This window comes from Chiloscyllium plagiosum, chromosome 2 (genome assembly GCF_004010195.1).
Source record: "Chiloscyllium plagiosum isolate BGI_BamShark_2017 chromosome 2, ASM401019v2, whole genome shotgun sequence".
In the NCBI taxonomy this organism is placed as follows: Eukaryota; Metazoa; Chordata; class Chondrichthyes; order Orectolobiformes; family Hemiscylliidae; genus Chiloscyllium; species Chiloscyllium plagiosum.
In genome coordinates, this window is record NC_057711.1 from 121,718,135 (window position 1) to 121,745,956 (window position 27,822).

The window sequence follows — 27,822 nt, forward strand, 5'->3', positions numbered from 1 at the left end:
AGGGAGAGGCTGAACAGGCTGGGGCTGTTTTCCCTGGAGCGTCGGAGGCTGAGGGGTGACCTTATAGAGGTTTACAAAATTATGAGGGGCATGGATAGGATAAATAGACAAAGTCTTTTCCCTGGGGTGGGGAAGTCCAGAACTAGAGGGCATAGGTTTAGGGTGAGAGGGGAAAGATATAAAAGAGACCTAAGGGGCAACTTTTCACACACAGGGTGATACGTGTATGGAATGAGCTGCCAGAGGAAGTGATGGAGGCTGCTACAATTGCAACATTTAAAAGGCGTTTGGATGGGTATATGAATAGGAAAGGTTTGGAAGGATATGGGCCGGGTGCTGGCAGTTGGGACTAGATTGGGTTGGATATCTGGTTGGCATGGATGGGTTGGATCAAAGGGTCTGTTTCCATCCTGTACATCTCTATGACTCTAAGTTGCATGTTAGTAATCTTTTTTGCCAATTATTAAAAAAATCAGTTTGTTTCAAAATGATAGTCATTTTTCTTTTCATGATGGAAAGTGGTGTGAATTGACTTTGTTCTGAATGTTAGTCTGTCAGACAAATTGTTCATCGTGCTGCTTTCATTGGGGCGTTACACATTTGTGACAGCTAGTGGAATATTGGAGCTCAATTATCAGTGCATTCCTACTAGTTGAGTCATGGTAGTGGTGGTAGAGAAATGGAATCAGGTGGCACAACAGTAATCAATTCAAACTCCATCTCACACCATTTCTCACACCAATAAGAGGAGTAGAAATCTCCTAAAAAAAAAAGTGTGTTAACAGCAGATGGTGCAATTTAACCTCTTGTGTTGCTTAAGGCAGCAGCATAAGGATAGCTACTGTGTTACTCTGTCCAGCTGCTGCCTCCAATTATACCTTTTGAAATAATGAGGCTGTATTTATTCCTGCACTGAACAGGAACAGGCATTATTTAGTCTGTTCGCACAACCAGCACTCTACACCAATCTGTAAAATCCTATCCATATATTCAGTGTCAGGAAGTAAAACACCCAGGGTTAAATTTCCTTTTTCACAATTCCTGTCCACAAAACAATTTTCACCGGTTTGGTAATTAGCAAAGCCAGCTTTTCACATATACCTTTATTAAAAAAAAATTGGGAAAAAAATCAAAACAGTCTGTTTAAAGATGGATAATAGGTTTATTGATTGTTAGAGCTGTGAAACAGAACCTGATAGATGAAAAAGCAGTTTTACACTGGACAGAAATTCCTATATTGAAATGTTTGGAGTGTCCAGATCATTTTAAAGAGAGAAGTCATGAAAAAAGTCTTGCTCCCCAGATTGTTCCGTGAGAATTAAATTGAGCTGATTCAAGTCTGGAGAATGTACATGGTTTTCTTTTTAATAAATTTCATCCATATTGAGATGAGGTGATCAATGTCCTCCATTCTAAGAGACTACTGGATAAGGCAGGCTGAACATATATGCAGGTTCAGTGTAGAAAAAGCTTAAATCTTTTTTTCATAAATCTGTTGCCAACCTTGTTAAAGCCTACTGTTTTTACTGATTTCCCATCCCATGGACACAGAATGTTACTGTTACGTGCCACAGAACAATTTATTATATATATAAAGACAAGGCAATTGTTATGTTGGATCATAAGTCCCTGCTTCAGGCTGTTCTAAGATTCCTGTCTCCCAAATGGATTTATGGAGGAAATGTATAAAATGTCAATTCCCATGAAGGTTAAAAAAACACACCATACATTTTTTCTAATTATAGATTTTCTACATTGACATTGGTGTATTAGATTGAGGAGAAACTTTTGCCAGAAATTTTCTGGCATTTGCATATCTAAAGATAACTCAGTTTTGTTCAATACAGGAGGTAATAGCAATAATAACTTTCTAAACATCCTGCTTTTAATAAACAAATGCAATCGTAACTCCACTGTCAAATTATGCCGTCCTTCTCATCTCGTTGTGTTATAAGCTTAAATTTGGTACAAGATGCTGTTTTATCAGAAACGTCTTCAAGTCTCAAAAGCAAAACTATGAGGGAGCCACAAAGTTATACAGAAAATCTAAAAACAATCAGAGTAGCAACTTCATTATCAGTGCAGGGGATGACGTGTGACAAACAGTACCACCCTCTAGACTTTGCTGAGGAGTAGAAATTCAAGCTGGAGAAATTCTGAAGGCTTTGAAGGCTCATTTTGTACCATCTTATGCTATTTCTCAACAATGTGTATTCAAGCATTGGAACTCAGGAAGAAAGGTTTCCAGAAGGGCCAGCAGGAAGATGAGAGGTAGAGTACACAATGCAAATATTGCAGAGTCACCCAATAAAAGAAAAGGAAATGTGTCCTTTTAATCCTTTAACTGAAAGAAGCTGAATCATTTGGCATGCAAGTGTTTTACTGGAAAGGAGCAGGTTGATGAGATGATTTCAGATGATGATTTGGAAAAATCACTCTATATCTTAGAACTGGTTGCCTGTTGTGCTACTGAGACTTTATAAAGCTCTGGTTAGGCCCCATTTGGAGTACTGTGTCCAGTTTTGGCCTTTGATAAGGTGCCACACGGGAGGCTGCTGAGCAAGGTGAGGGCCCATGGTGTTCGAGGTGAGCTACTGGTGTGGATTGAGGATTGGCTGTCTGACAGAAGGCAGAGAGTTGGGATAAAAGGTTCTTTTTCGGAATGGCAGCCGGTAACAAGCATTGTCCCGCAGGGTTCAGTGTTGGGGCCGCAGCTGTTCACGTTATATATTAATGATCTGGATGAAGGGACTGGGGGCATTCTAGCGAAGTTTGCCGATGATACAAAGTTAGGTGGACAGGCAGGTAGTACTGAGGAAGTGGGGAGGCTGCAGAAGGATCTAAACAGTTTGGGAGAGTGGTCCAGGAAATGGCTGATGGAATTCAAAGTGAGCAAATGCGAGGTCTTGCACTTTGGAAAAAAGAACAGAAGCATGGATTACTTTCTAAACGGTGAGAAAATTCATAAAGCCAAACTACAAAGGGGTCTGGGAGTGCTAGTTGAGGATTCTCTAAAGGTAAACATACAGGTTGAGTCCGTGATTAAGAAAGCGAATGCAATGTTGTCAATTATCTCAAGACGGTTGGAATATAAAAGCACCGTTGTGCTACTGAGACTTTATAAAGCTCTGATTAGGCCGTATTTGGAGCACTGTGTCCAGTTTTGGTCCCCACACCTCAGGAAGGACATACTGGAACTGGAGCGTGTCCAGCGGAGATTCACACGGATGATCCTAGGACCCGTGGACATAGCCTTAGAATTAGAGGGGGTAAATTCAGAACAGAAATGCGGAGACATTTCTTCAGCCAGCGGGTGGTGGGCCTGTGGAATTCATTGCCACAGAGTGCAGTGGAGGCTGGGACGCTAAATGTCTTCAAGGCAGAAATTGATAAATTCTTGATGTCACAAGGAATTAAGGGCTACGGGGAGGATGCGGGTAAGTGGAGTTGAAATGCCCATCAGCCATGATTGAATGGCGGAGTGGACTCGATGGGCCGAATGGCCTTACTTCCGCTCCTATGTCTTATGATCTTATGGACATTGTGGTAAGACAAAGTGATAAATAATGTATGACCCTTAGAATTATAACTGCAGAAGGAGAAAATCAAATGAATGTGAAATGTCAGATGGACAATGCTGCTATATGAAGTATCATAAGATATGAACTGCCTTGCCTAAATTGTCATCCGAGTCCTCAATGCAAATTCACTTCACAGGACAGCCAGCGGTATTGAGGCATAGAACTGTGACAATTTTCACTCGCATCAAATAAGTAGTGATGTCAATGCCAGTGCTTAGCCACTATAAAATTGATGAAGAAGTTGCCCTGCAGTATGCTGTTAGTGAGACAAGACATTGAAGGAACTCTTATGCAGCAAAGTCAATTAGTTGTTTTTTGTATGTAGAGCATGAACACACTGAGCCACACAATACAAAGATTGAGAAAGAGAGTCTGGATATTATTTTTTGATCATGAGAATGTTGGGCTGTACTTATTTGAGAGAAACAAAATGATGGTAGAGTCTATGCACCAGGTACCTCAAATTATTTTTACCTGATCCAGTACATCTGCAAAGAGTGTCATTTCACTTGTAGAAATATATAATTTGGAAGTGATGTACAAGCGAGGGAAGCAGAAGGTCATCACCAAAATGCTGTTGAGAGCCATATTCCCGATGGAGGAAGTTAGGATGCTAATACAGATTGTGAAATCTTCAGATTTAAGATTGTCTGGAATTAATCAATCCAGTAGAAATATTGAATCTGACAACAAGTGTTATGCCCAGATCATGCAAACAAATTAATACAATGTTATGCTACAGGAAGTAGTGATGAAAGGATGGCCACAACCATCAATGACACACTGTTGATGCCGGACAGTATTGGACTTAAAGGCATGAAATTATTGACAAAGGTTATTGTGTAAAGGAACTGTAGATTCACTATGTTGAAGGAGATAAGAAAGGAGGTAAGAAAGTGCTGAGGTGTATCCATTGCAAACAGTCAAGGAAACAAATCCTGTTTAAGGAAATAAGAAAAATGCTCTACTGGTCAAGGATGATCAATTATTTCATTCAGTGCAATGCATATAAAGTGAAGCAAGCTAAAGAGCCTCTTCTGATACATCATCCCAGAAAGATCATGGATGAAGAAGATCTCTTCACAGGATTAATGACCTCATCTCAAATAACCACAAAGAATTGGAGCAGCTGACGTTATTGGCTATCGGTGGATAGTAAATGCTTAAAAGCGTATTTTAGACATTGTGAAAAGTGACAATGAAATTCATTCGTGAAGGATTCAAGTGTTCCATAAATGATTGGGCAATTTAGCACCACACATTATCTCCACAGTAGCCGCAGTTAAATAGAAAGGCTGAGGCAAGAGTGAACATCACCAAAGGATTGTTACGACCAGGTAAGAAGGAGTGAACAGATTCCCCTCATTGTCCCACGCTGGTTTAGTTATAATGAAGTGTGAGTGTTTTAAAAGGATGACCTGCTATCAATTCAGTATGTGCTTAACTATGAGTAACTCAATGTATGGAAATAAGCAAAGTCCTGTAAGCTAGATAAGCAAGCAGTTACTTTTATTTTTAAAACTCACTCAGGTAAAGATGTGGAAAATGACAAAAGATAAACAATTGACCTGACTTCTGTGACCTACATAAGCAGACAAAAATACAAGTTGCAATGTAGCATAAGATAAGACCTCTGGTTGCATTCACAGATGCCCAATCTTCAACAATTTGATTCATTCCATGTGATATCAAGAAATAACTGATGGCACTGGATACTGCAAAGGCAAGGGGCCCAGACAGTGTTCCAGCAATAGTTCTCAGCATTTGTGCCCCAGATGCTCTGTTTAGTGCCAGTGCCCCAGCTATTTCCTCCATTGTGTCACTCAGTAGCTTGGGATTCATTTCATCTGGAACTGCAGATTTATCAATCTTTTGGTGAAGTTGTCAGCTTTATCAGAAATTGTGAACATAAACAAGTAGCTGTATCGTCTTCGCAAAAATAAACGTACAACTGGAAAAATGATACTTCACTGCATACAACTGATGAAGCAGATGTGAGGTCACCAAGTGCATGGGGTACAGAATGACAATATTCCCAGAGGTTGGCCATTCCCCAAAAAGGGCAATGGATCAACAACAACAATTACCATGGCAACAAGACTTGGCAATATCATTTCCTGGAGAAGGTACATCACTTCAGTAATGAGCAGACTCCAAATAAACAGCCAACAACAATGCACAGGCATGCCATTAGAAGATCTAAATTTTTTTAAAGATTGTGTATGCAATGTGCACTCATGGATGGATGGAAGTGGAACATGATAGAATAATTACTTTTTCTTCATGAATTCGTTTTAATAATTTAGTCTGTATTTTGGAGCAACTTTTAATGCAAATGATAATGCATGTTTTGTTGTTTGCTCTCTGAAGAGAAATACATTTCTTTGTGAATTGTGACTTACAGTAGCCATGTGATCTCTGATTTCTATTGAGCGACTTGAGGCAGTAATCATTGAAGCCAACATATGGAACATTGTGTGTACAGTGTGCCAAGTGCAGTATGTGGTATGTTCAGTACAGTGTTTTTGGTATGTATATCTGATGTAGGATGCTCAGAGCAGTATTACTAGTTGCGGTATGTGTGCAATGCAAGAGGTTTAGATTATAGATATTTATTATTTGCTGATTGGAAACAGACATTGTATTCCTTAATCTATCTGAACCCTTCATGTCACAACAGCATTCAGAAGTCATGTTACTAAACAGGTATCTTTAGAAATAATTTCTATGGTTTAAATTCTTGACTATAAGTGATTTAAGATTTTTGTTCAAATTGTTATAGTTTTGGCAAGAGCAGAGCAATAAATAACACTACGCTTCTGTGCTGTAAGCATTAAACTAACATTTAAATCTGGAAACCATATGTAGGATATTATTAGCTCTTTAATGAAAAGAAATTGAAATATATTCTCAGATATCCATACACATGAATAAAAGCAAAACACAGATCCTTAAACTCCACTATGATTCAGAAATATGTTGATGCTAAAATGGGACAGCAGTTTTGTTGTCATACACAATGTGTTATATTGACCAGCAATGTGTATAGATGGCAGTAATATTTTAACAAACCCACAGAAAAACAGGTCTTTCAAAACCACAAGCATACATCAAAAATAATGAGGCTAGGAATTCAGTTTTTTGATAAATGTAAGAATTTGTTATTCCTTTGGAAACAATTCTCATTCTGATTTCAACCAGTTTATTTGGAGAAAAACAGCTGCACCTAATCTGACCCAACCATTGTGTTTTCCCTGCATCTTGATATGTTCTTCTGGATTTGTTTCTCTTTTCCACAGTCTAAATGGAACAAGAAACTATTGGAAACAATGACCAACAGGCCTGGCACAAAGTAAAGTAATGTATTTCAGATCCCTTTCCCTATTTTCTGATACTGTGCACAATAGAAGCATTAAAGGTACAAGATACTGGAGGTGTTTTTGATAATATTGCTGATGTTAAGCCACTGTCTTCTCCCAGTTGACATCCAATTAACTCAGGCCAGACATTGCTCCATTGTATGTCCAGTCTAATGCTCTCATTAGCACTCTCCCTGAACACAAACTTATACTGAAGTTCTCACACACGATAGATGCTTGCATGTACGTGCATGTGTGCATCCACTTACTCTCATGTTCTTAGTTGATTCATGTGCATTGACACATCTGCACACACACACACAAGCATGTACTCATGCACAGGCACACTCCCACAAACACCCCCCCCCCTCCCCCCCCCACCCCCAACACAGTCTCTTTCTTTCTCCCAAACTTCCATCCTCTATGTCTGTTGTCTTCTCTCTCCCTTTGCTGCTCTCTTTTACTCTTCATCTCTCTAACTCTGTCTTATGCAGAGTGCAAATAGAGCAACAGACCTGTTCACTGGCCATTACTTTCTGCCCGAGCCAAAAATAAAACTGATATAAACTATTCACTTCTTCTATATGGTTCGGGGAGACTGGAATTCACGCCCAGACCCCACAATTCCATCCTGGCCTTCTCTAACTAACTCCAGTTTCCCCGTTCACCCACTACATTCAGAAGCCAGGTCATGTGATATTGTGCTGGAATTGACAAGTTGCTGCAGGGACCTTAGTGCCCAGCTACAACTATGTGGTCCAACCTCCATAATCCTGTGAGGTAGTCTGTCACCATGGCAACTGCACTATGTGAAAATCTACATCATCTGTTCTGTAATTGCCACTTCCTTCTCTTGACCAGAATGGATCAATGTTGTCAGTGATATGGGAGAGACAGTCGGCTGCCATTTGTTCCCCATGATGCTCTTTTCAATCTACACTTTGACCCCATTGAAAGAAAATTTACCAACTTTCTCCACTCTGATCCTATAAGGTTTGTCTGCCTGATGCCCATAGGATTCTTCTTTTCTTTTCAATGTTTATGAGACCGACACAATTCTCATGCGCAATATTTTCCTCCCCATGTCATCTGCATCCATTCAATTCACCTCTAATTTTGTCTCAGAACTGTATAATTGTCAAGCAGGCAGTGGGTGAATGGAGTGATTTGAACCTATTCTGAGTGCGATAAGGAGTGATGTCTAACCTGAATGGGTTAGATATAAACTGGGAGAAAATAGTGGCATAATATTATCAAAAGCACCTCCACTATTTTGTGTATTTAATGGTTCTATCTTACACAGTATCAGAAGATGGCGAGGAAGAAATATAAAATTTGATGCTCCCATTCTCTAATGCTGTGCGTTACACTGTGCCAGGCCTGTTGGTCATTGTTTCCAATAGTTTCCAGTTTCATTTCATGCTGTGTAGGGGAATTCTGACTACAGTATGCACCTCATTATTACATAGAAAGCACTTGGCTTCCAATGGCATGGAAAGAGGGTGGAATATAATCATTTAAAGTTGTTTGCAAATTTTATTTTGTATACGTGGTCAATATAAAACAACAGTGTTATACAATGCAACTTTTTTGTACTTTGACTAAAATACAACTTTGAAACTAAACAAGCCTTGTTAAAAGACATACTGGTAATTAGCTCTATGTTCAGAATAGTTTTGCAAAAATATATCTTAAAAAAACATAGCAATAGGGATAATTTGTTCAGCAATGGCTAATTATCAGAATTGTAGGTTGTGGATTAAAAATTGGATGCTTAAAAATTGGATGTCTTACTTAACAAGTATTTCAAGTAGTTTCAGAGTTGTAGAAAGCCGTAACCTTTTCCTAAAGTCAATGGATCAGTAAATATAGCAAATGCAAAGTTGAGATATAACCTATCAAATCCAAATGACACCATTATAACCAAACATATGCATGGGTCTCTCACCTTTAGAACAAAGTATTTACTAATTCCATCATCACCAACAGAAATATGTCCTTTTAAGATTGTTATCTGCATTGATATTCATTCATAATCAAACACAAACAAAATCACCTCTGTTGAGCTGTTTATAAAAACTGCAATTAAATTAAATTTTTTGTGAATATGATATGATAGTATTCACTTTTTTTTAATACTAGTTGAATACTACAGGTACTAATGTGGAAGTGTTCATTGTGCTCACTTTTTACATGGAACACATATGCTCTATTTCTGTGGAATTTCTATGATCAAGGATATTGGCTACCCCATGTAAATGTGAGCTAAGTATAGACTACATGTAGTTGAAACTAATGCTGCCTATTACTGTTACTGCCTGTTTTCTTATCCCTTTTTTGGTGCAATGGTAGTGCCTCTACTCCTCAACCAAGAGGCCTGGGTTCGAGTCTTGTGTGTACTAACATCTCTGAACAAGTTGATTAGAAAAAAAGATTACTGCCTGTTGCGACATGAATAAACAAAAGTTTTCGCAGCTTGAGTTTCAGAATTGCAGTAATTTTTTTTTCTGTGGTTTTGTTTTGTTACTGCCCTCTGTCTGAGAATGAAATCCAGAGCACAGAGAGAACACATTGCTCTCACTGACTTTATCAAAAGGTTTGAATAGCTCCAGTCTGAGCGTGTGACTACTACTCTCCCAGTGTTAGCAAAACTGGAATCATTTCACACACAACGTGTGGACTTGATTTTTTACTGCAAAAGCATTTATAACGTAAAGAAGTTGAAATAGAATTATTTTACTTATCATTATTAAAAAAGTACCTTTAATATGTTGTTCTGTTCTGCTACTTTCGCACAAATGTTCTCTTTGATTAGATTACTTACAGTGTGGAAACAGGCCCTTCGGCCCAACAAGTCCACACCGACCCACCAAAGCGCAACCCACCCCCCTACATTTACCCCTTCACCTAACACTAGGGGCAATTTAGCATGGCCAATTCACCTAACCTGCACATTTTGGACTGTGGGAGGAAACCGGAGCACCCGGAGGAAACCCATGCAGACACGGGGAGAACGTGCAAACTCCACACAGTCAGTCGCCTGAGCCGGGAATTGAACCCGGGTCTCTGGCGCTGTGAGGCAGTAGTGCTAACCACTGTGCCACCATGCCACCCATGATTAATTACTTTAACATGCAGTGACTATGATATGGACAAAGTTGAAAGCAAACTTCACCTGTGACCTTCAACAAATAGTGCTGACTATTTCAGCTGGGTGTTTGTGGCTGAGGAATGAATGTTAAAATTGCAATTGGTCAGATGGAGATAGGAAGGGGGTTGACTGTTCTACTTCAGCTCTTTCAATCCCTGATTTGCACCATCAAGGTGCATCCCAATGGATAGTTTGACTATAAGATATGATAGTGAGCAATGAGATGTTATAAATAGCCTTTGAATCTGTGTGAATTAGCTGTCTTCATCCATAGTAAAGCGAGATGATACAATTTGGTTCAATCTCAATTCAGGGACAGTATTTTCAGAGAGGGTATTATTTCATCCATTTGTACAAGTTGCCATACATAATGGTTGGAAAGTAAGGCTTTTTTGGAATTATATCATGATTGTTTCACCAGAGTATTTCCCAGGGAATAATAGTAAAAATTATCCTTCATATCCTTAGATTACGAAAGGAAATATAGCTAAAGCCCTGGTCATTTGCACGAACCATTTCTGGAGCATGTATGGGCCTCAACTGAGGATTAGCCTTGCATTGTGGATGCAATTGCCAACTAGGTGCATCAGTGAGAAATGGAAATGTGGGGTGGTACCCAAAACTGACTGGTACTCAAGAAAATAATGTTGTCTGCAATCATTAATCACTATACCCAAAGTCAGAATAATGTCTCTGTTTTTGTTCCCTGGGCAGATGCACAACACTAGGAAATATTCTGGCTCACTGCACCTGCCTCAGTGGAAATAAAAATGCCCTGAATAGTGAGATCGACATTTTGACCGTGTTCTCCAGTCTGGTCCATTACCCCCAGGAATAGTGTGGCGGGAGGCAAAGGGTTTGCCAAAAGTCTAGTTGGGCTCAATTCTCTGGGAGGTCATCCTCGTTGCATTGTTCAGTGCTAGGATCTCTAGCTTTCACTGTTTCACCCATTCTCCATGCCAACTCAAGCCAACCCATGGTCCACCCACCCCAGTGGACTTTAATATCCTCCAAGCCACCCATGAGCCTCCAAATAGTCCCACCCCAGTCCTTTATGCAAACTCATGATCAACCCATAACATCCCCTCCACCCCCCCCCCCCCCCACCCCCCACCAACTCATTCTCAGGGCGCAAAGCTGCCCATGTTAATTTAGTGCCAACTCATCTGAAAACCAAAATTCTACACGCACCACATTTTGCCTTTCCACACACCATGCCAACATTATCATGATGGTCAGATCTCAAGAACCATGCTAAGATGAAGTAAAATAAATCTCATGTAAGTGTTATAAACTTCACCAAATTTTTGAAGTCATTGATGAACGGCCATTCAATAGATTTAAATCCATGCTTAAATTCCTTATAAAAACAAGTGTTTATGTTCAGAAACACACATCAGTCAGCTCATCCCATCATAACATTTTGGACTTGTGAAGTAAATTGGGAATTTTATATCTATTCACTATGACAGTGACAGATTATAGAAGAAGTTAAGCAGTTATAGTGATAGCACAATTGGTTTTGTCAATAAATAGTAATTTAAACTGTAAGCCCTACATTTTCTCAGCTCAGATATAGGCAGGTTGTCCCCTTTTCAATATTTAAAGAACAAGGATGTCCATAATTCACAGCCAGACAGCTTACATGTACTTTATCTGCTTTTATAAGCATTTATGTATACACGAAAAAATTCGAGCCCACACTCCACTGAAATTGAGGTCTGTTGAACTCAACGCTGAGTTCAAATGGCCTTCCTGGATTTGGGTTTCCACATTATGCAAGTCACATCCCATTCCTTGTACCTCTGCCAGCAAAAATAGGATTTGTCAGAAATGTGGCTGGGACTTCTGAATTATGAACACGGCACAGAGTCTCTACAAAATCTACACTTTGGTTTCAAAGACACAACTAACGATATGAGTGCATTTGGCTTTTATTACAGAATATTTGATAATTTTATGCACTTATTTTTCCAAATGTTTAAGTTATTAATCGTGCACCTGAGATTTGTTGTATTGGTTGTAATTTCAAAAGTACTGCAGATATTTTTGTTTCTATAAATAAAATTATTTACCATTTCTTTTAAGACTGTTAGAAGAATTTTATTATTTTGGCTGACTCTTGATGCATTCAATAAATTCTGTGCTCAGGTTTATTCCACAGTCCTGGTCTCCATGCAGCAAAACCTGTGGAGCTGGCAATCAGAGTCGCAAGGTCAAATGCCAAGTGCTTCTGGCATTTTCTCAGTCAGTGGAAGACCTGCCAGATGATGAGTGTGAAGGTACAAAACCACCGATGGAGCGAGCCTGCTATGCTGGACCATGCAGTGGGGAAGCAGTAGAATATGACCTTGAAGATGCAGAATTACTGTACACCAATTTGCAGGATTTTGATGAGCTGTATGACTGGGATTATGAGGGTTTCACGGAGTGTTCAGAATCATGTGCAGGAGGTAAGAAGCACTCTAACATATCTTGCAAGTAGTGGAACATAGAACTGTACAGGAACAGGCCATTCAGCCTATCATGCCTGTGCCAACTATTGTGCCATTCTAACTAATCACATTTGTCTGCATAGGATCCATATCCCTTATTTCCTGCCAGTTAATCTCTGTCTAAATGTCTTTTAAACATTGCTATCATGTCTGCTCCTACCACCTCCCCTAGCAACATGTTCCAGTCACTTACTATCCTCTATTTAAAAAAAAACTTGCCTCACACATCTGCTTTAAACTTCCTCCTCTGACCTTGAACCTATGTCCCCTAGTATTTGACATTTCCACCGTGGGAAAATGACACTGACTATCCACTCTATTTATGCATCTCATAATTTTACATACCATTATCAGGTCACCGCTCAGCCTCCGATGCTTTAGCGAAAACAGTCAAAATTTGTTCAACCTGTCCTTGAAGCTAATACACTCCAATCCAAGCAACATCCTGGTAAACCTCTTCTGTACCTTCTCTGAAACCTTCACATCCTTCCTATAGTGTGGGGTGACGAGAACTGCACATAGTGCTCCAAATGTGGCCTGACTAAAGTTTTACACAGTTACAACATGACTTGCCAGCTTTTATACTCAGTGACCTGACCAATGAAGGCAAGTATGTTATATATTTTCTTTATCGCCTTCGCCGCTTGTGTTGCTACTTTGAAGGAGTTATGGACTTGCACCACAAGATCATTCAGATTATCAATGCTCCTAAGGATCACATGATTTACTGTATAATTTCCTGTTGCATTTGACTTCTCAAAAGGTATCATCTGATGCTTGTCTGGATTAATCTCCTTCTGCTACATTTCTCTCCACTTTCCAACTGATCTATATCCTGTTGCATTTGATAATCTTCCTCACTACATATATTTAAAAGGTGTATAAATATATTTGAAAAGCAAGGCCTTGCTTTTTTAGACAGCAAAAACTATGTACTAGTATTGCAACTGTTACAATTGAACAAAATAGTCTGCAGCAAGTTTCTAGTTCATTGCTTAGAGCAATGTCTTGATGAATCATAGTCAACCTGCCTGGTTTAAACTTCATTTAACACTCAATCATCATCTAATGGTTCATTCTCAATGGCAATGTCTCTACCAAATAGAATCCGCTTACCAACGAAAATGTGGTACAAAATGTTGTTCCATTTTGCCTCTTCATTCTTGTGTATGTCCTGATTTGTTTGAGACAGAGCGCTTTGATGAAAATGTGAGGTTTTTTTACAGCAGTGCTCAAGTTCTGTAACACCAAATAACTTTAGTCATTTGGGAAAATAGATTAAAACAGTAAACTATTCAATCATCTTACAAGTATATTGTTTGGTAGCTGTCAAGTTCTGATTCCAAAACATTTCAATCTGTTAGCCTGTTATGTAGAACATAGAATATAGAACAATACAATGCAGAACAGGCCCTTCAGCCCTCAATGTTGCGCCAACCTGTAAACTATTCTCAGCTCGTCCCCCTACACTATCTCATCATCATCCATGTGTTTATCCAAGGATTGTTTAAATCTCCCTAATGTGGCTGAGTTAACTACATTGGCAGGTAGGGCATTCCATGATTTTACCACTCTCTAAGTAAAGAACCTTCTGCCTCTGACATCGGTCTTAAATCTATCACCCCTCAATTTGTAGTTATGCCCCCTTGTACAAGCTAACGTCATCATCCTAGGAAAAAGACTTTCACTGTCTACCCTACATAATCCTCTGATCATCTTGTATGTCTCTATCATATCCCGTCTTCGCCTTCTTCTTTCAATGAGAACAGACCCAAGTCTCTCAGCCTTTCCACATAAGACTTTTCCTCCAGGCCAGGCAACATCCTGGTAAATTTCCTCTGCACCTTTTCCAATACTTCTTGAAATATGGCGACCAGAACTGTACACAATATTCCAAGTGTGGCCGCACTAGCGTTTTGTATAGTTGCAGCATGATATTCCAGCTTCGGAACTCAATCCCTCTACAAATGAAACGTAATGCACCGTATGCCTTCTTAACAGCTCTATCCACCTGGGTGGCAACTTTGAGGGATCTATGTACGGGGACTCCAAGATCCCTCTGCACATCCACACTACCAAGAATCTTTCCATTAACCCAGTACTCTGCCTTCCTGTTATTCTTCCCAAAGTGCATCACCTCACATTTAGCTGCATTGAACTTCGTTTACCACCTCTCAGCCCAATTCTGCAGTTTATCCTAGTCCCCCTGCAACCAGTAACATTCTTTCAAACTGTCCACTACTCCACCGACTTTAGTGTCATTTGCAAATTTACTAATCCATCCACCAATGCTAAAAATGACAAACAGCAGTGGTCCCAAAACAGATCTTTGTGGCACACCACTAGTAATCAGACTCCAGTCTGAATATTTTCCATCAACCACCACTCACTGCCTTCTTTTAGAAAGCCAGTTTCTAATCCAAACTGCTAAATCACCCTCAATCCCATGCCTCTGCATTTTCTCCAACGGCCTACTATGTGGAACCTTATCAAAGGCTTTACTGAATACCATATACTGAATATCATGTATACCACGTCAACTGCCCTACCCTCATCTACATGCTTGGTCACCTTCTCAAAAAAACTCAATGAGGTTTGTGAGACATGACCTGCCCTTGACGAAATCATGTTGACTATCTGAAATCAAATTGTTGCTTGCGAGATGATTATAAATCTTATCTCTTGTAATCCTTTCCAAAACCTTTCCGACAACAGAAGTAAGGCTCACTGGTCTATAATGTGCTTTGTACCTTGCCCTATGTGAATTAATTCCTCACTTAATCTAACTAAAGAGAGATGCTCAACAATGAGCGAATAGAATAAAAACAGAAAATGTGGAAATCCTCAGCTAGTCAGGCAATATTTCCAGATCTCTTCAGTATTTCCAAAATTTTGTTGCAAGTTCAGATTTGCAAATTATTTTGCTTGACTAGCAGGGATGGAGCTGTGACTATTGTGGTGACATTACTTTGTAAACAGTATTGTGATGCCAGCAATAAAGAATCAAGCGCTGACTAAATTGGTAAATATTCAGTAGCCTTGCTTAATAACTAATAACTAATGAAAGTCAAATGTACTTTAATTACTGAAGTAATTTTAAACTGCTAACCAAAACAAAAACTGTTTGCTGAGTGAAACATAGTCTAAACTCCACAGTAAGTATTGTTAACTGAGGAATCAAATTTATTCAGAAAAGATGTTTTCACACAGAACTTAAAGGCAATCATTAATTTGAAGTTGTGTTCAACTGAGCAGGAAACATGGATTAATTCAGAATTCTCCAAGTAAGCTCCCATTATGTTGCACAGGTCACTCAGTCAGTAAAATTTTCCTATTAGATGTGATTCTTCCTTTTATTATCTGAATATTTTCTGGAGAGTGGAAGTGGTATAAAGAGTATAGATGTAACACAGCCACTGGTGAGCAGGAACATGTTAGTGTAATCACACTCTTATACTGTCTCCAGAGACAGTCTCTGACCTCAAGGAGGTACTGTTCAGAAGGAACTAGTTACTCACTTGGCATCCACTTAGTGTTTAGAACAGTTACAACTGTCATCACATGTCACAAAACAATTAGTTTTTTATTCTGAAGTGTGCAGATGCCCGCAATCTCTCTTTGCAGAGGGAATGTGATGAAATATCCACAACTCGATCATTCTATCTTTAGTCCATTTCACTGGTACGATGTTTGCACAGGAAGCTTTATGTAGATTAAATACTGCTGGCTCATTTGCAAAATAGATGTTATCTTGAATGGAGATATATAATTCCAGATAATACAAATATTGCAAAGACCATCAAGAACTTCTAGCAGTCCTGCACTGGAATGTATTTCTGTCTGTTCTGTGATAATTCCTAAAAGGTGGTGCTCAGGAGGCAAGCTGGTGAAATGAAGGTAATTAAACATGTGTATGTACAAAGGTCACTCACAAATGAGAGAACAGCCCAGTCCCCTTTGAGATTATGGTGGATTTACCTTTACATTTATATAGGTCGCAGCAGCAGCACTCAGGCAAAGCATGTGGCAGCGTCTTCACCTCCCTCAGTCTGTCTCCAGGCCTAAATGCCTTTGTTAGTTATTGTAATTCATGTCACTGGACAATGGCTGACAGCCTTGGTATCAGGGCAACTAGAACGCTGAAGATCCAGGAACCAAATCTTGCTGTTTCCTCAGCCAGGCTGTTCAGTAGAGTCAACAATGATATCTATGCAAGAACATGGAACATGACTCTAACATGTTTAGAACTACAAAAATGTTTACCTGATAGTTGTCTTAACAACCTCCTGGCAGTTATCCGTATAGTGAAAGGAGGAATTCCCAAAGTGTCATCACAAGCCTCTCAACATCAAGGGAACATTTAGCCATGAAAACACTGGCCTTGAATGAACTGCAAGAGATTTGGAATAAGCTGACTAGGGGCAAGTCATAGAAGTAGGTACGCCTATATAAATTCTAGACACAATAAAAACATGTGATCATTATTTACTAGAATTTTACTTTGTTTGAAAATGAGGTGGTTCAATCTGAAGCCAGAGTAATAAATTTGATCAAAGAAAATGATGAAGGTGTGAGGAGAAAATTAGCTGAGGTGGACAATACATTAAAGAGTAGGATCATACATAAGTAATGCTGAGACTACAAAGAATTATTATCTAGTTTACAAAACTGTACATTGCTCAGGGCACAAACCCCACACCTCGTAAAGAGAAGTTACTGAATTGTGGCTGATAAAGATGTAAAGAGTTGTATAACATTAAAACATAAGGCCAAAAAGAAGTCAGAACTAGTATTAAATCTAAGGATTAGGACGTTTTAGAATACAGCATTTGAGGACCAAATAAACTGATAAAGGAAGAATAGATTATGAAGTAAAAAGCAAAAAGTGGATTGTAAAAACTTCCATTGGTACTTTACATACAAAAAGGAAACATTTACCAAGACAAATGTGATGCAAATTACAGGCCAAGTCAGAAGAAATAAAATGGGAGGAATTGAAAAGTAGAGACGTTGAATGATTATTTTATATCCGTCTTCATTAAAGAACATAAAAGAAATCTCCAGAAATTAGAAATCCAAGGAAATAGGGAGTTTGAGGAATTTAAGGGAATTAATGTTAGTAAGAAAATTGTATTGGAGAAATTATTGGAATTGAAAGTTAAGTTCCAAGATCTGACACTTCACATCTGAGAATGTTAACAGAGGTAACTATTGAGATGATGGACACATTGGTGATAATCTTCCAAAATTCTACTGATTCTGGAATGTTTCTAGCAGATTGGAGGGTAGCAAATGTCTCTCACTCTCACTCTTTTAGAAGGAATGGAGAGAGGAATCTCTGAAGTTCAGACTGTTTGCCTTGTGTTAGTAAAAAGGAAAATACTAGAATCTATGATAAAAGATGAGATAAAGTACACTTGAATATTGATAATCTGATCAGGCAAAGTCAGCATGGATTTAAGAATGAGAAATTCAAATTGAATAACCCATGGAAAAATGTTATCAATAGAACTAATAAAGGGGATTCAGTAGCCATAATAAATATTGCCTTTCAGAAGGCTTTTGATAAAACTGCACAGAAGTTTGTTAAACAAAATTAAAGCAGATGGGATAGGATGTAATATATTGGTATGGATTAAGAATGGCCACAAGGCAGAAAACAGTCATTTGAAATATACAGGTCCTTCTCACACCATTCTCACTGTGTCTAGTGAAGTATTGCAAGGATCAATAGTTGGACTCCAGGTATTCACAATATAATATTAATGATTTGCATATTGGAGACAAATGATGTATTTCCAAGCTCTCATATGACACAAAGTTAAGTAGGAATGTATGTTGTGAGAAAGATATAAAGCTGCTTTAAGAAGATTTACACAAACTTAGTGAGTGAGAATTTGGCAGATGCACTACCTTGTCATAAAATGAGAGGTAATCAACTTGAGTAGGAGGAACAGATGGTAGAGAATATTTCTTAAACGGTGAGAAGTTAGAAAGTGTAGATGTACAAAGGGTTTGGATGTCCTAATCGATGAGTCAAAAAGGTTAGTATGCAATTAAGAAATCTAATCGTTTGTCAACCTTTTAACTAGAAAATTTGAGTATGGGAGTAGCAAAGTATTACTTCAATTGTATAGCCTTTTGATTAGACTACACCTGAAGTTGTGTGAGTAATTTTGGTCTTCTTAGCAAGGAGATTACTGCTGGTTCATGGGATGACAAGACAGTCCTAAAAGGAGTATTTAGAAGAATGCGAGGTAATCACCTTGAAGCTTACAAAATAATAGAGGTATGGGAGGATTAGTTGCATGTAAGTAAAGATTAGCAGATTTCTACATTTTAGTGACACAAACAAATGAGGGGACTGTGGGGAAAGAGGCATTGATGCATCAGGCGTGATCATAACAAATGGTGGAGCAGGCTCAATGGGCTGAATAGCCTCCTCCTCCTTCTGTGTCCTTTAACAGGATTGCTATGGCTAAATTCAGAAAAAGGAAATTATTGTTAAAGTGTAAGGACAATTGAGAAATGAGCTTAGAGAAGCATGGTTTTGAGTTAAATAAAGTTGTTCCTGAAGGAGGTGCTAGGTAGAGAAAATAACTTTGGGTGGAAACCAAATATAGGTCCAGGTCAGAATATAACGGACAGTTTAATTTGCAAAGAAATAGAGGGTGTGAGACTTATTTTGTTTGTTGATTTTAATTAACCAATTATAAATTGGGGAAATCCCTAAGAGTTTGGAATTAGTAAATGATTTCATTAAGAGACAAGCTGATATTTGTGGAAGAACAGCACCAAAAATGTTCTGCAGTGCAATGGCAAAAGCCGATCAAAGAAGAGATGAGACATTAAAAGATGCTTCAAACTGCCAGTTTGTATAAGATGCATCAAACTTTTTCAACTCTTCTGGGCTTCTATCTCATTTAGGCCAAACAAAACACAGTTCTTCATCCTGGGAGGACAACATGCCACTGAAATGATTCCTCATGAATAACTTGAAGAATTAATCGTGCAGAATGTTGACTATTTTTTCAATTTTTCACAATGATTCTGCACAAATATTTGCCAGTTCATGAATTGACAGTTCAGCAGAGCTCTGGCAGGCTGTATTGGGTGAAGACAGCCTAAATTGAGCTCAATATATCTGCCTTAAGGCCAATTTCACTTGCTTTGAGTTCAGATCCTGATCCTTGAAGAACTAGGCCAGTGCTAATTATCTACCCTTTTCTGCTGTATGCTACACCTTTCCCAGAATTCATGACAATTCATCAGGCCAATACTGGAGTGAAGAAGTTTACGACAAAACAGAATGACTTTTGAGATGAATTACTCATCCTAGCAGAAGCACAGCGTCCTGTCCAAGTCATAATGCATCTTGCATTTGCTGGTGTAAGGGAACTACTGTTGCAGGCATTATTAGTTACACAAACTGAAATTACTGTTTATCGGTCTGAGTTTCAGTGCAATTAACCAGAATTTGCAATGGAATTGTACTATGTATGTAAGTTGGATATATTTTGATTAAAACCAAATGAAAATTAGAGGCCTCACTCTTTGGAATTGATCTGAAGTTTATTTTATGTCAGATCTCTTAGAATTTCAGTTGATATAAAATTCATAGTCATAAAATAGTCCATAGCTTAAAATGTTGAAATACTTGAGATAATCTTGACAGTTGTAAGTACAACATAACTTTGCATAACATATGTGTTTATTTATATTGTGCAGTTTTGAAAAATATTCTTGCCTCTTGTTTGGTATCACCTGAAAATTTAACCGGTTAACACTAAGTTTCCAAAAGAAAGTCACTGATCTAAGTGCTTTTGGGATATCCCATTGGACATCATCCATCTAACCAGTTCATGATAACTTCAGGCAAAGTCTTGTCCATACCAAAAAACTGCCATCAATTCGAACTACTTTGAGCTTAATGACTCAGAAAGCTTTTAGGTACACTTTTAAAAAATGCTTATAAGAAATCCAAGTACACAGTACTATAGATTTTACTGCTGTCAATTTGGTTTCTGACTTCCTTGAATAAATCAAGGTGCACTAAATCAATCTACTGGCCTTAAGACACTTATATTGAGCTTGATGTGGGCAGTCTTCATCCAATACCGGTTGCCAGCAGCCTGCTGAACTGTCTGTTAATGAACTGGCAGGTATTTGTGCAGAACTATTTGAAAAGATGCATGTTATTAATTGTGGCTTATTTTGAACAAATCAAACAATATGGCTTTAAGATGGCGCATGCCTCTTCATTTCCACCTTTGTCACTGAAGTTCTCCAAGCACATCAGGCCCCCTTCATACTCCTTTGCCCATGCAATTAGTGTTTCCTGGGAAGCTTCAGACCTGTTACTCTCCACTATCTCTGTGTCAAATTTGACATTTTCAAAAAAAAGAGAGACAGCATGCTGAAATAACACAGAAACACAGTTAAGTTAAAGAAAGTAAGCTAAGAGAAGTTATATACAGTGTTGCTTAAAATGTGCTTTTCAAAATGCAATACAAGGAATATGCCTTTGAAACACTTCTTATGATCTGTGAAAGGAAGCTCGATAGAAGACCCTTGATTACATGCTTTTGATAAGTAATCTACGTTTGTCAATAATTCCTTCCCATGTTACTACTTTGACTGAAAATTATGTGATGTTTTAAATTCTAACTAGGTGTCCAAGAAGCGAATGTGGTTTGCCTGAATAAACAAACTCGAGAGAAAGCAGATGAAAGTCTTTGTGTCATGCATCGCCATCCCCCACAGCTCCTTAAAGGCTGCAACCTAGGACCATGTCCTCCAAGGTAACTAATTTTCAAAGTTGTTCTGTTTTGTAATAAGCTTCCATCTTTCACTATTGGCCGTTGTGACCTGTGGCAGCATCCACAATTCATCCAAGGTCATCTCACGTTCATTTATGAGTTTGTTTAGTTTGTTTTTAACTATCAAAACAAATGCGTATTACTTGTGCGTTGGCTAGCTCATCAGTGCATGCTAGTCTTGCATGCCACCAACTCCAACTCCACTGATTACTTGTTTCCCTGATATACAGTACATTTTGGATTATCCGGACAAGATCTCAAGGTCCCGTAAAAACAGCATCTGGCAACTCAGCATTCAGTTATCAGTTAAGCGGCATTATGGCATGCATTGCCAGATAACCAAGAACTGTTCAATAACTGGCACTCATAAATTACCACTTGTTTACAATCAGAACAATCAACTATCCGAACAAAATACTCCCCGCCTGTCTCGTTCGGATAATCGAAGTTCTACTGTATACAACCGTTCAGTTCTTTCCCAATTATCCTTGACTGACATATGAACTGTCTCCTACTTCCACTGAGCCTTTGGCATTCTTGCTAGGCATTAGTAGATGATGATAATGGAAATCTGCATCTTCCCTGAACACAATAAAGTTGTATCTCCACACGGTGTGAAGTGTAATGCAACCACTCAATTCCTTATCTGGAAGTCAGCCTGATCGATTTGGTTTGTTGTCAGATGTGGAGCAGGATAATGCCTGCTGCAAGACCAGGGAGGACAACACTGCATTTGGGGGAAGGGGAAGGATGAACAGGCACTGGTCTGTTCTCAGCAGAGAACGATGTCATTGAAGAGAGAAGGAAATGGATGTTTGATTGGGAATTGTGGAGCCAGAGAGTGTGAAATCCTAGGCTGCCTATTATTTCCTTGGGAATATTGGGCAAGGGAATCTTTGGGGTGGAGAGTTTGGGGACTTTCAGATGGATGTCTGGAGACCTCATGGAAGGGGATAGAGGAGAATTGGAGACATGGAGGAAGGTTGGTGGGATCCTCAATTTCAGGTGTTGCCCAGGTAGAATCACACAACACCAGGTTATAGTCCAACGGGTTTATTTGGAAGCACTAGCTTTCGGAGCGCCACTTCATCATTCTAAATAGGACTGTAGTAATGTTGGTGGGATCCTCAATTTCAGGTGTTGCCCAGGTAGGCCTCACCTCCTGAATATAATAATGTTCATTTGGATGTGGTAAGACTTGGATATCTCAACCAACCACAGTTAAAATTAAAAATCTGAATGTCAATTAGGTTTGCAGCATTTTTGGCTAAAATAACCACTCTACCTAACTCTGTAGCTAATTTTATGCCATCTAGCAGTATATGCAATATCTGCATCATCCGTTAAGGAAAGAAATGGGAAGCTAATGACATTATGAAAATTTGTTATAAAATTCCTGGTATGTTCTGAGATTGCTGATGGCAGCTACAGTGTAATAATAGCTTGGCTCAGTGTATGTGCTGAGAAGATCAGCCAAGGATCCCAGTTTCTGCACAGAATTTGATGATACTGCAGAAAATGTGTGAAATTGTCTAAGGATCGGATGTGACTAAGGAGTAATTCTGATAATATTGCCTGATGATACTCACTCTCGGAAGTATAGGTATATAAGGGTTGAGAAGATAAGAAGGTTATTGTACCTGTAGCTTGCTGTGGGTGAACAAGAGTCTGAAAGCATTGGCAGAAATTGTAACAAAAGCAGAAATTGCTGGAAAAACTCAGCAGGTCTGGCAGCATCTGTGGAGAAAAAGCAGAATTAATGTTTAGGGTCCAGTGACTTTTCTTCAGAACAAGCAGAAATTATATTGTTTTGTTTTCTGATTTGTGATGACACTTGTACATCTCTGTCAAATGACTGTTCACTAAGTACTTTTAGACATCCCTCATTCTGTATCATAATTTAAAAATCAAAAGTAGTGCATTCAGAGAGCAGGAGGCTTGTATTTCTTATGGGTGAATTACATTTTTGATATAAAGTAGAAACATTAGAACTAAATGAACCCACTCACCTATTTTAAACTACTTGTAAGAATGCATGTGAAAATGTTGGATTCAAGAAAATGCGTTCAGAATTTAGATGCTATAAACTATCATCCTAAGTTTTCCTTATGTTTCTTATTTAATGGTTGTATGCTTAAGTGCTGCATACTACAGAATAATGGAGCTGAAGATTCCAATGAGATCAGAGTTTGAGATGTATCTGTAACTCCACTTTTGGCACTCAAATCACTCATCGAATGTGTGTCAACAGCATATGATCCCAGTCATCTATATGTCTGCACTGCCTCTCATTATTCTATCTCTGCTGTGCAGCAGTTTGCTGGACTGGAGCTTTGCCAGTTTGGAGCAGTATCACAATTTATGAAATGTTTATTTTTGTTGTCATTGAGTCTGTAAGAATCTTCAGTTCTTCGTCCAGAATCTTTTTCCGTCTGATTAAAGTGGCGTCACCCTTTCAATTAGGGTATTTTATATTTGGTGGATTGTTTTTCCTTTTGTTAAAAAGAGTGAAGTGAAGCCAGAGATAATTGTTAATTAACACTTTACTGCCTAAAGCAGCTGTGAGTACCCAGAAGGATATACAAAAAAAGAACTAATATGCTGAAATGTCTGAATTGGAAACAGCTAATGTATCAAAACGACAATACTTCATCAATTTTTTCTTGGGCTGTATGGGGATGAATTCGTGATTTAAATACAAGTTTTGAATGAATGAAAAGTTGAAGTTATTTCTAGCCTTATTAATAGTTTAATCTACACTAAGTGTTCACGTATATTTATTTTTTCTGCCATCATTGAATTTTGCAGCACACACAAGGAAACCATTTGGCCCAATGTACCTGTGCCAGCTCTTAGCAAACTATCCAATTAATCCCACATTCCTTTGCATTTCTGATCCCATAGAATCACAGAATCTTATAGCGTAGAAGAGGCCCTTAGCCCACTTAGACCTATACCATCAAAAATGTACAATCACCTCCACTAGTCTAACTTTCCTGCACTAGACCCATAGCCCTGAATATTATGACACTTCAAGTGCTCATTCAGGTAATTTTTAAACATTGAGGTTTCCCACCTCAACTGCCCTCTCAGACAGTATATGCTAGTACTCACTAACCCTGATTGAAAAAGGTTTTCCACAAATCCCTTCTCAATCTCCAACCTTTCACTTGAAAGTTATGCCCCCTTGTTATTGACCCTTCAACTAAGGGAAAAGGCTGCTTTCCATTCACGATGTCCATGCCCCTCATGATCTTACATACCTTTGCCTCTCTCCAACCCACCCACACGACACCCCCCACCACCACCACCACTAACCATCTCTGCTCCAAAGAGATAATACAAAGTTATCCAGTTCTTTTCATAGCTAAACTGCTCCATCCCTGGCAACGTTTTGCTGCAGTCCCTTTGCAGCCTTTTGCATGCTGTCAATGGTTGCTATTGAAAGTTGTGCTGTGATAAAGACTTGAAATGCTGAGTGCAATTGAACTAGCAAAGCGGATAGCTTTTTTGTAAGGTGAGTTACTCAATAAAACACAAAGACTCACTCATCTAAATTTGGGATAAGGACACGTTAGATTCTCAATATGCTTTGCATGGTCAGGAAGGAGAGTTCACATTCAGAGTAAGAGATGGTCCAAGTGAGTACGTTGTTTGCAGACTTTCGAGGCTGCATGGGAATTTGGTGCAGAGGGAAAGAGATGCTGTTTGTTTTTTTGGCACATAGTTTGCAAGGTTTTAACAGGATAAATTGAAGCCCAGAATAAGCATAAATTAAATGGACATTGCAGGAAAATTGTAAGTTCAGTGGTTGCGAACAGCTGTTAATTTGACAACCTATGATCGGTTACTTTCTGATTGAATGTTAATGGGAGAAATGTTCACAGACTATAAGCTAAAAGACTAGCAGGATATTTTAAAAACAAATTAAGAACTAAGTACATAAAATAGTGATGCAGAACCAGATGATTGTGTTGTACCTGCATGATGTAGGAACTGGTGGATCCCATTGTGGTTCAGAGTGACCCAAGCAGCAAGAGTTGGTGCTTGTGGAACTTTGACTCAAAGTTGATTAGCTGCAGTTCAAGCTTTGAATGCTGAAACACTAAGGTCGGTGGCGTTGTGGATAGTGATGAAGGATGTTGTAGGTTACAGAGAGACATAGATAAGTGGCAGAGCTGGGCTGAGAGGTGGCAAATGGAGTTTAATGCGGACAAATGTGAGGTGATTCACTTTGATAAGAGTAACCGGAATACAAAGTACTGGGCTAATGGTAAGATTCTTGGTAGTGTAGACGAGCAGAGAGATCTCAGTATCCAGGTACACAGATCCTTGAAAGTTGCCACCCAGGTTTACAGGGTTGTTAAGAAGGCATATAGTGTTTTAGCTTTTATTAATAGAGGGATCGAGTTCCGGAACCATGAGGTTATGCTACAGCTGTACAAAACTCTGGTACGGCCGCACTTGGAGTATTGTGTACAGTTCTGGTCACCACATTATAAGAAGGATGTGGAAGCTTTGGAAAGGGTGCAGAGGAGATTTACTAGGATGTCACCTGGTATGGAGGGAAGGTCTTACGAGGAAAGGCTGAGGGACTTGAGACTGTTTTCGTTGGAGAGAAGAAGGTTGACAGGTGACTTAGTAGAGACATATAAGATAATCAGAGGGTTAGATAGGGTGGACAGGGAGAGCCTTTACGTAGCAGAACAGCCAAATTTCTGGTATTGAGAATGGCTCTAATGCAACGAGGGGTACGTCGGCTTCCAAGAGATCAATTGTGTTAGTGGATTCTGTACTTAGAGGTACAGACAGACGTTTCTGTGGCCACCAGAGAAAAAGCAGAATGGTGTGTTGTTTCCCTGGTGTCAGGATCAAGGATGTCTCAGAGAAGGTGCAGAATGTTCTCACGGGGAGAGGGGGCAGCAGGAGGTCATTGTCCACATTGGAACCAACGACATTGGAAGGGAAAAGGTTGAGATTCTGAAAGGAGATTACAGAGACTTGGGCAGAAATTTAAAAAGGAGGTCCTCAAGGATAGTAATATCTGGATTACTCCCAGTGCTACGAGCTAGTGAGGGTAGAAATAGGAGGATAGAGCAGATGAATGCATGGCTGAGGAGCTGATGTATGGGAGGATTCACAGTTTTAGATCATTGGAATCTCTTTGGGGGTAGAAGTGACCTGTGCAAAAAGGACGGATTGCACCTAAATTGAAAGGGGACTATTATATTGGCAGGGAAATTTGCTCGAACTGGTTGGGAGGATTTAAACTAGTAAGGTTGGGGGGTGGGACCCAGGGAGACAGTGAGGAAAGAGATCGATCTGAGATGGGCTGAGAACAGAAGTAAGTCAAACTGTCAGGGCAGGCAGGGACAAGATAGACTAATAAATTAAACTACATTTATTTCAATGCAAGGGGCCTAACAGGGAAGGCAGATGAACTCGGGGCATGGTTAGGAACATGGGATTGGGATATCATAGCAATTACAGAAACATGGCTCAAGAATGGGCAGGACTGGCAGCTTAATGTTCCAGGATACAAATCCTACAGGAAGGATAGAGAGAGAGGCAAAAGAGGAGGGGTGTGTGGCATTTTTGATAAGGGATAACATTACAGCTGTCCTGAGGGAGGATATTCCCAAAAGTACATCCAGGGAAGTTATTTGGGTGGAACTGAGAAATAAGAAAGGGATGATCACCTTATTGGGATTGTATTATAGACCAGGTAAAAATAATGACTGCAGATGCTGGAAACCAGATTCTGGATTAGTGGTGCTGGAAAAGCACAGCAGTTCAGACAGCATCGGAGGAGCAATAAAATTGACGTTTCGGTTTCTGATGAAGGGCTTTTGACCGAAACGTCGATTTTACTGCTCCTCCGATGCTGCCTGAACTGCTGTGCTTTTCCAGCACCACTAATCCAGAATTGTATTATAGACCCCCCAATAGTCAGAAGGAAATTGAGAAACAAACTTGTAAGGAGATCTCAGCTATCTGTAAGAATAATAGGGTAGTTATGGGAGGGGATTTTAACTTTCCAAACATTGACCGGGACTGCCATAGTGTTAAAGGTTTAGATGGAGAGGAATTTCTTAAGTGCGTACAAGACAATTTTCTGATTCAGTATGTGGATGTACCTACTAGAGAAGGTGCAAAACTTGACCTACTCTTGGGAAATAAGGCAGGGCAGGTGACTGAGGTGTCAGTGGGGGAGCACTTTGGGGCCAGGGACCATAATTCTATTTGTTTTAAAATAGTGATGGAAAAGGATAGACCAGATCTAAAAGTTGAATTTCTAAATTGGAGAAAGGCCAATTTTGACGGTATTAGGCAAGAATTTTCGAAAGCTGATTGGAGGCAGATGTTCGCAGGTAAAGGGACGGCTGGAAAATGGGAAGCCTTCAGAAATGAGATAAC

General features: G+C 39.2%; 1 protein-coding gene across 2 annotated transcripts in view; it reads left to right on the top strand.

Moving 5' to 3' along the window:
* Positions 1-27,822, top strand: part of LOC122563665 (ADAMTS-like protein 1) — a 561,186-nt gene that overhangs the window by 425,100 nt on the left and 108,264 nt on the right. For both annotated transcript variants that reach the window (XM_043717704.1, XM_043717714.1), the window contains 2 exons: positions 12,243-12,544; positions 21,258-21,387. In XM_043717704.1, coding sequence (XP_043573639.1) covers positions 12,243-12,544; positions 21,258-21,387 — 432 coding nt within the window. The remainder of the gene's footprint in view (positions 1-12,242; positions 12,545-21,257; positions 21,388-27,822) is intronic.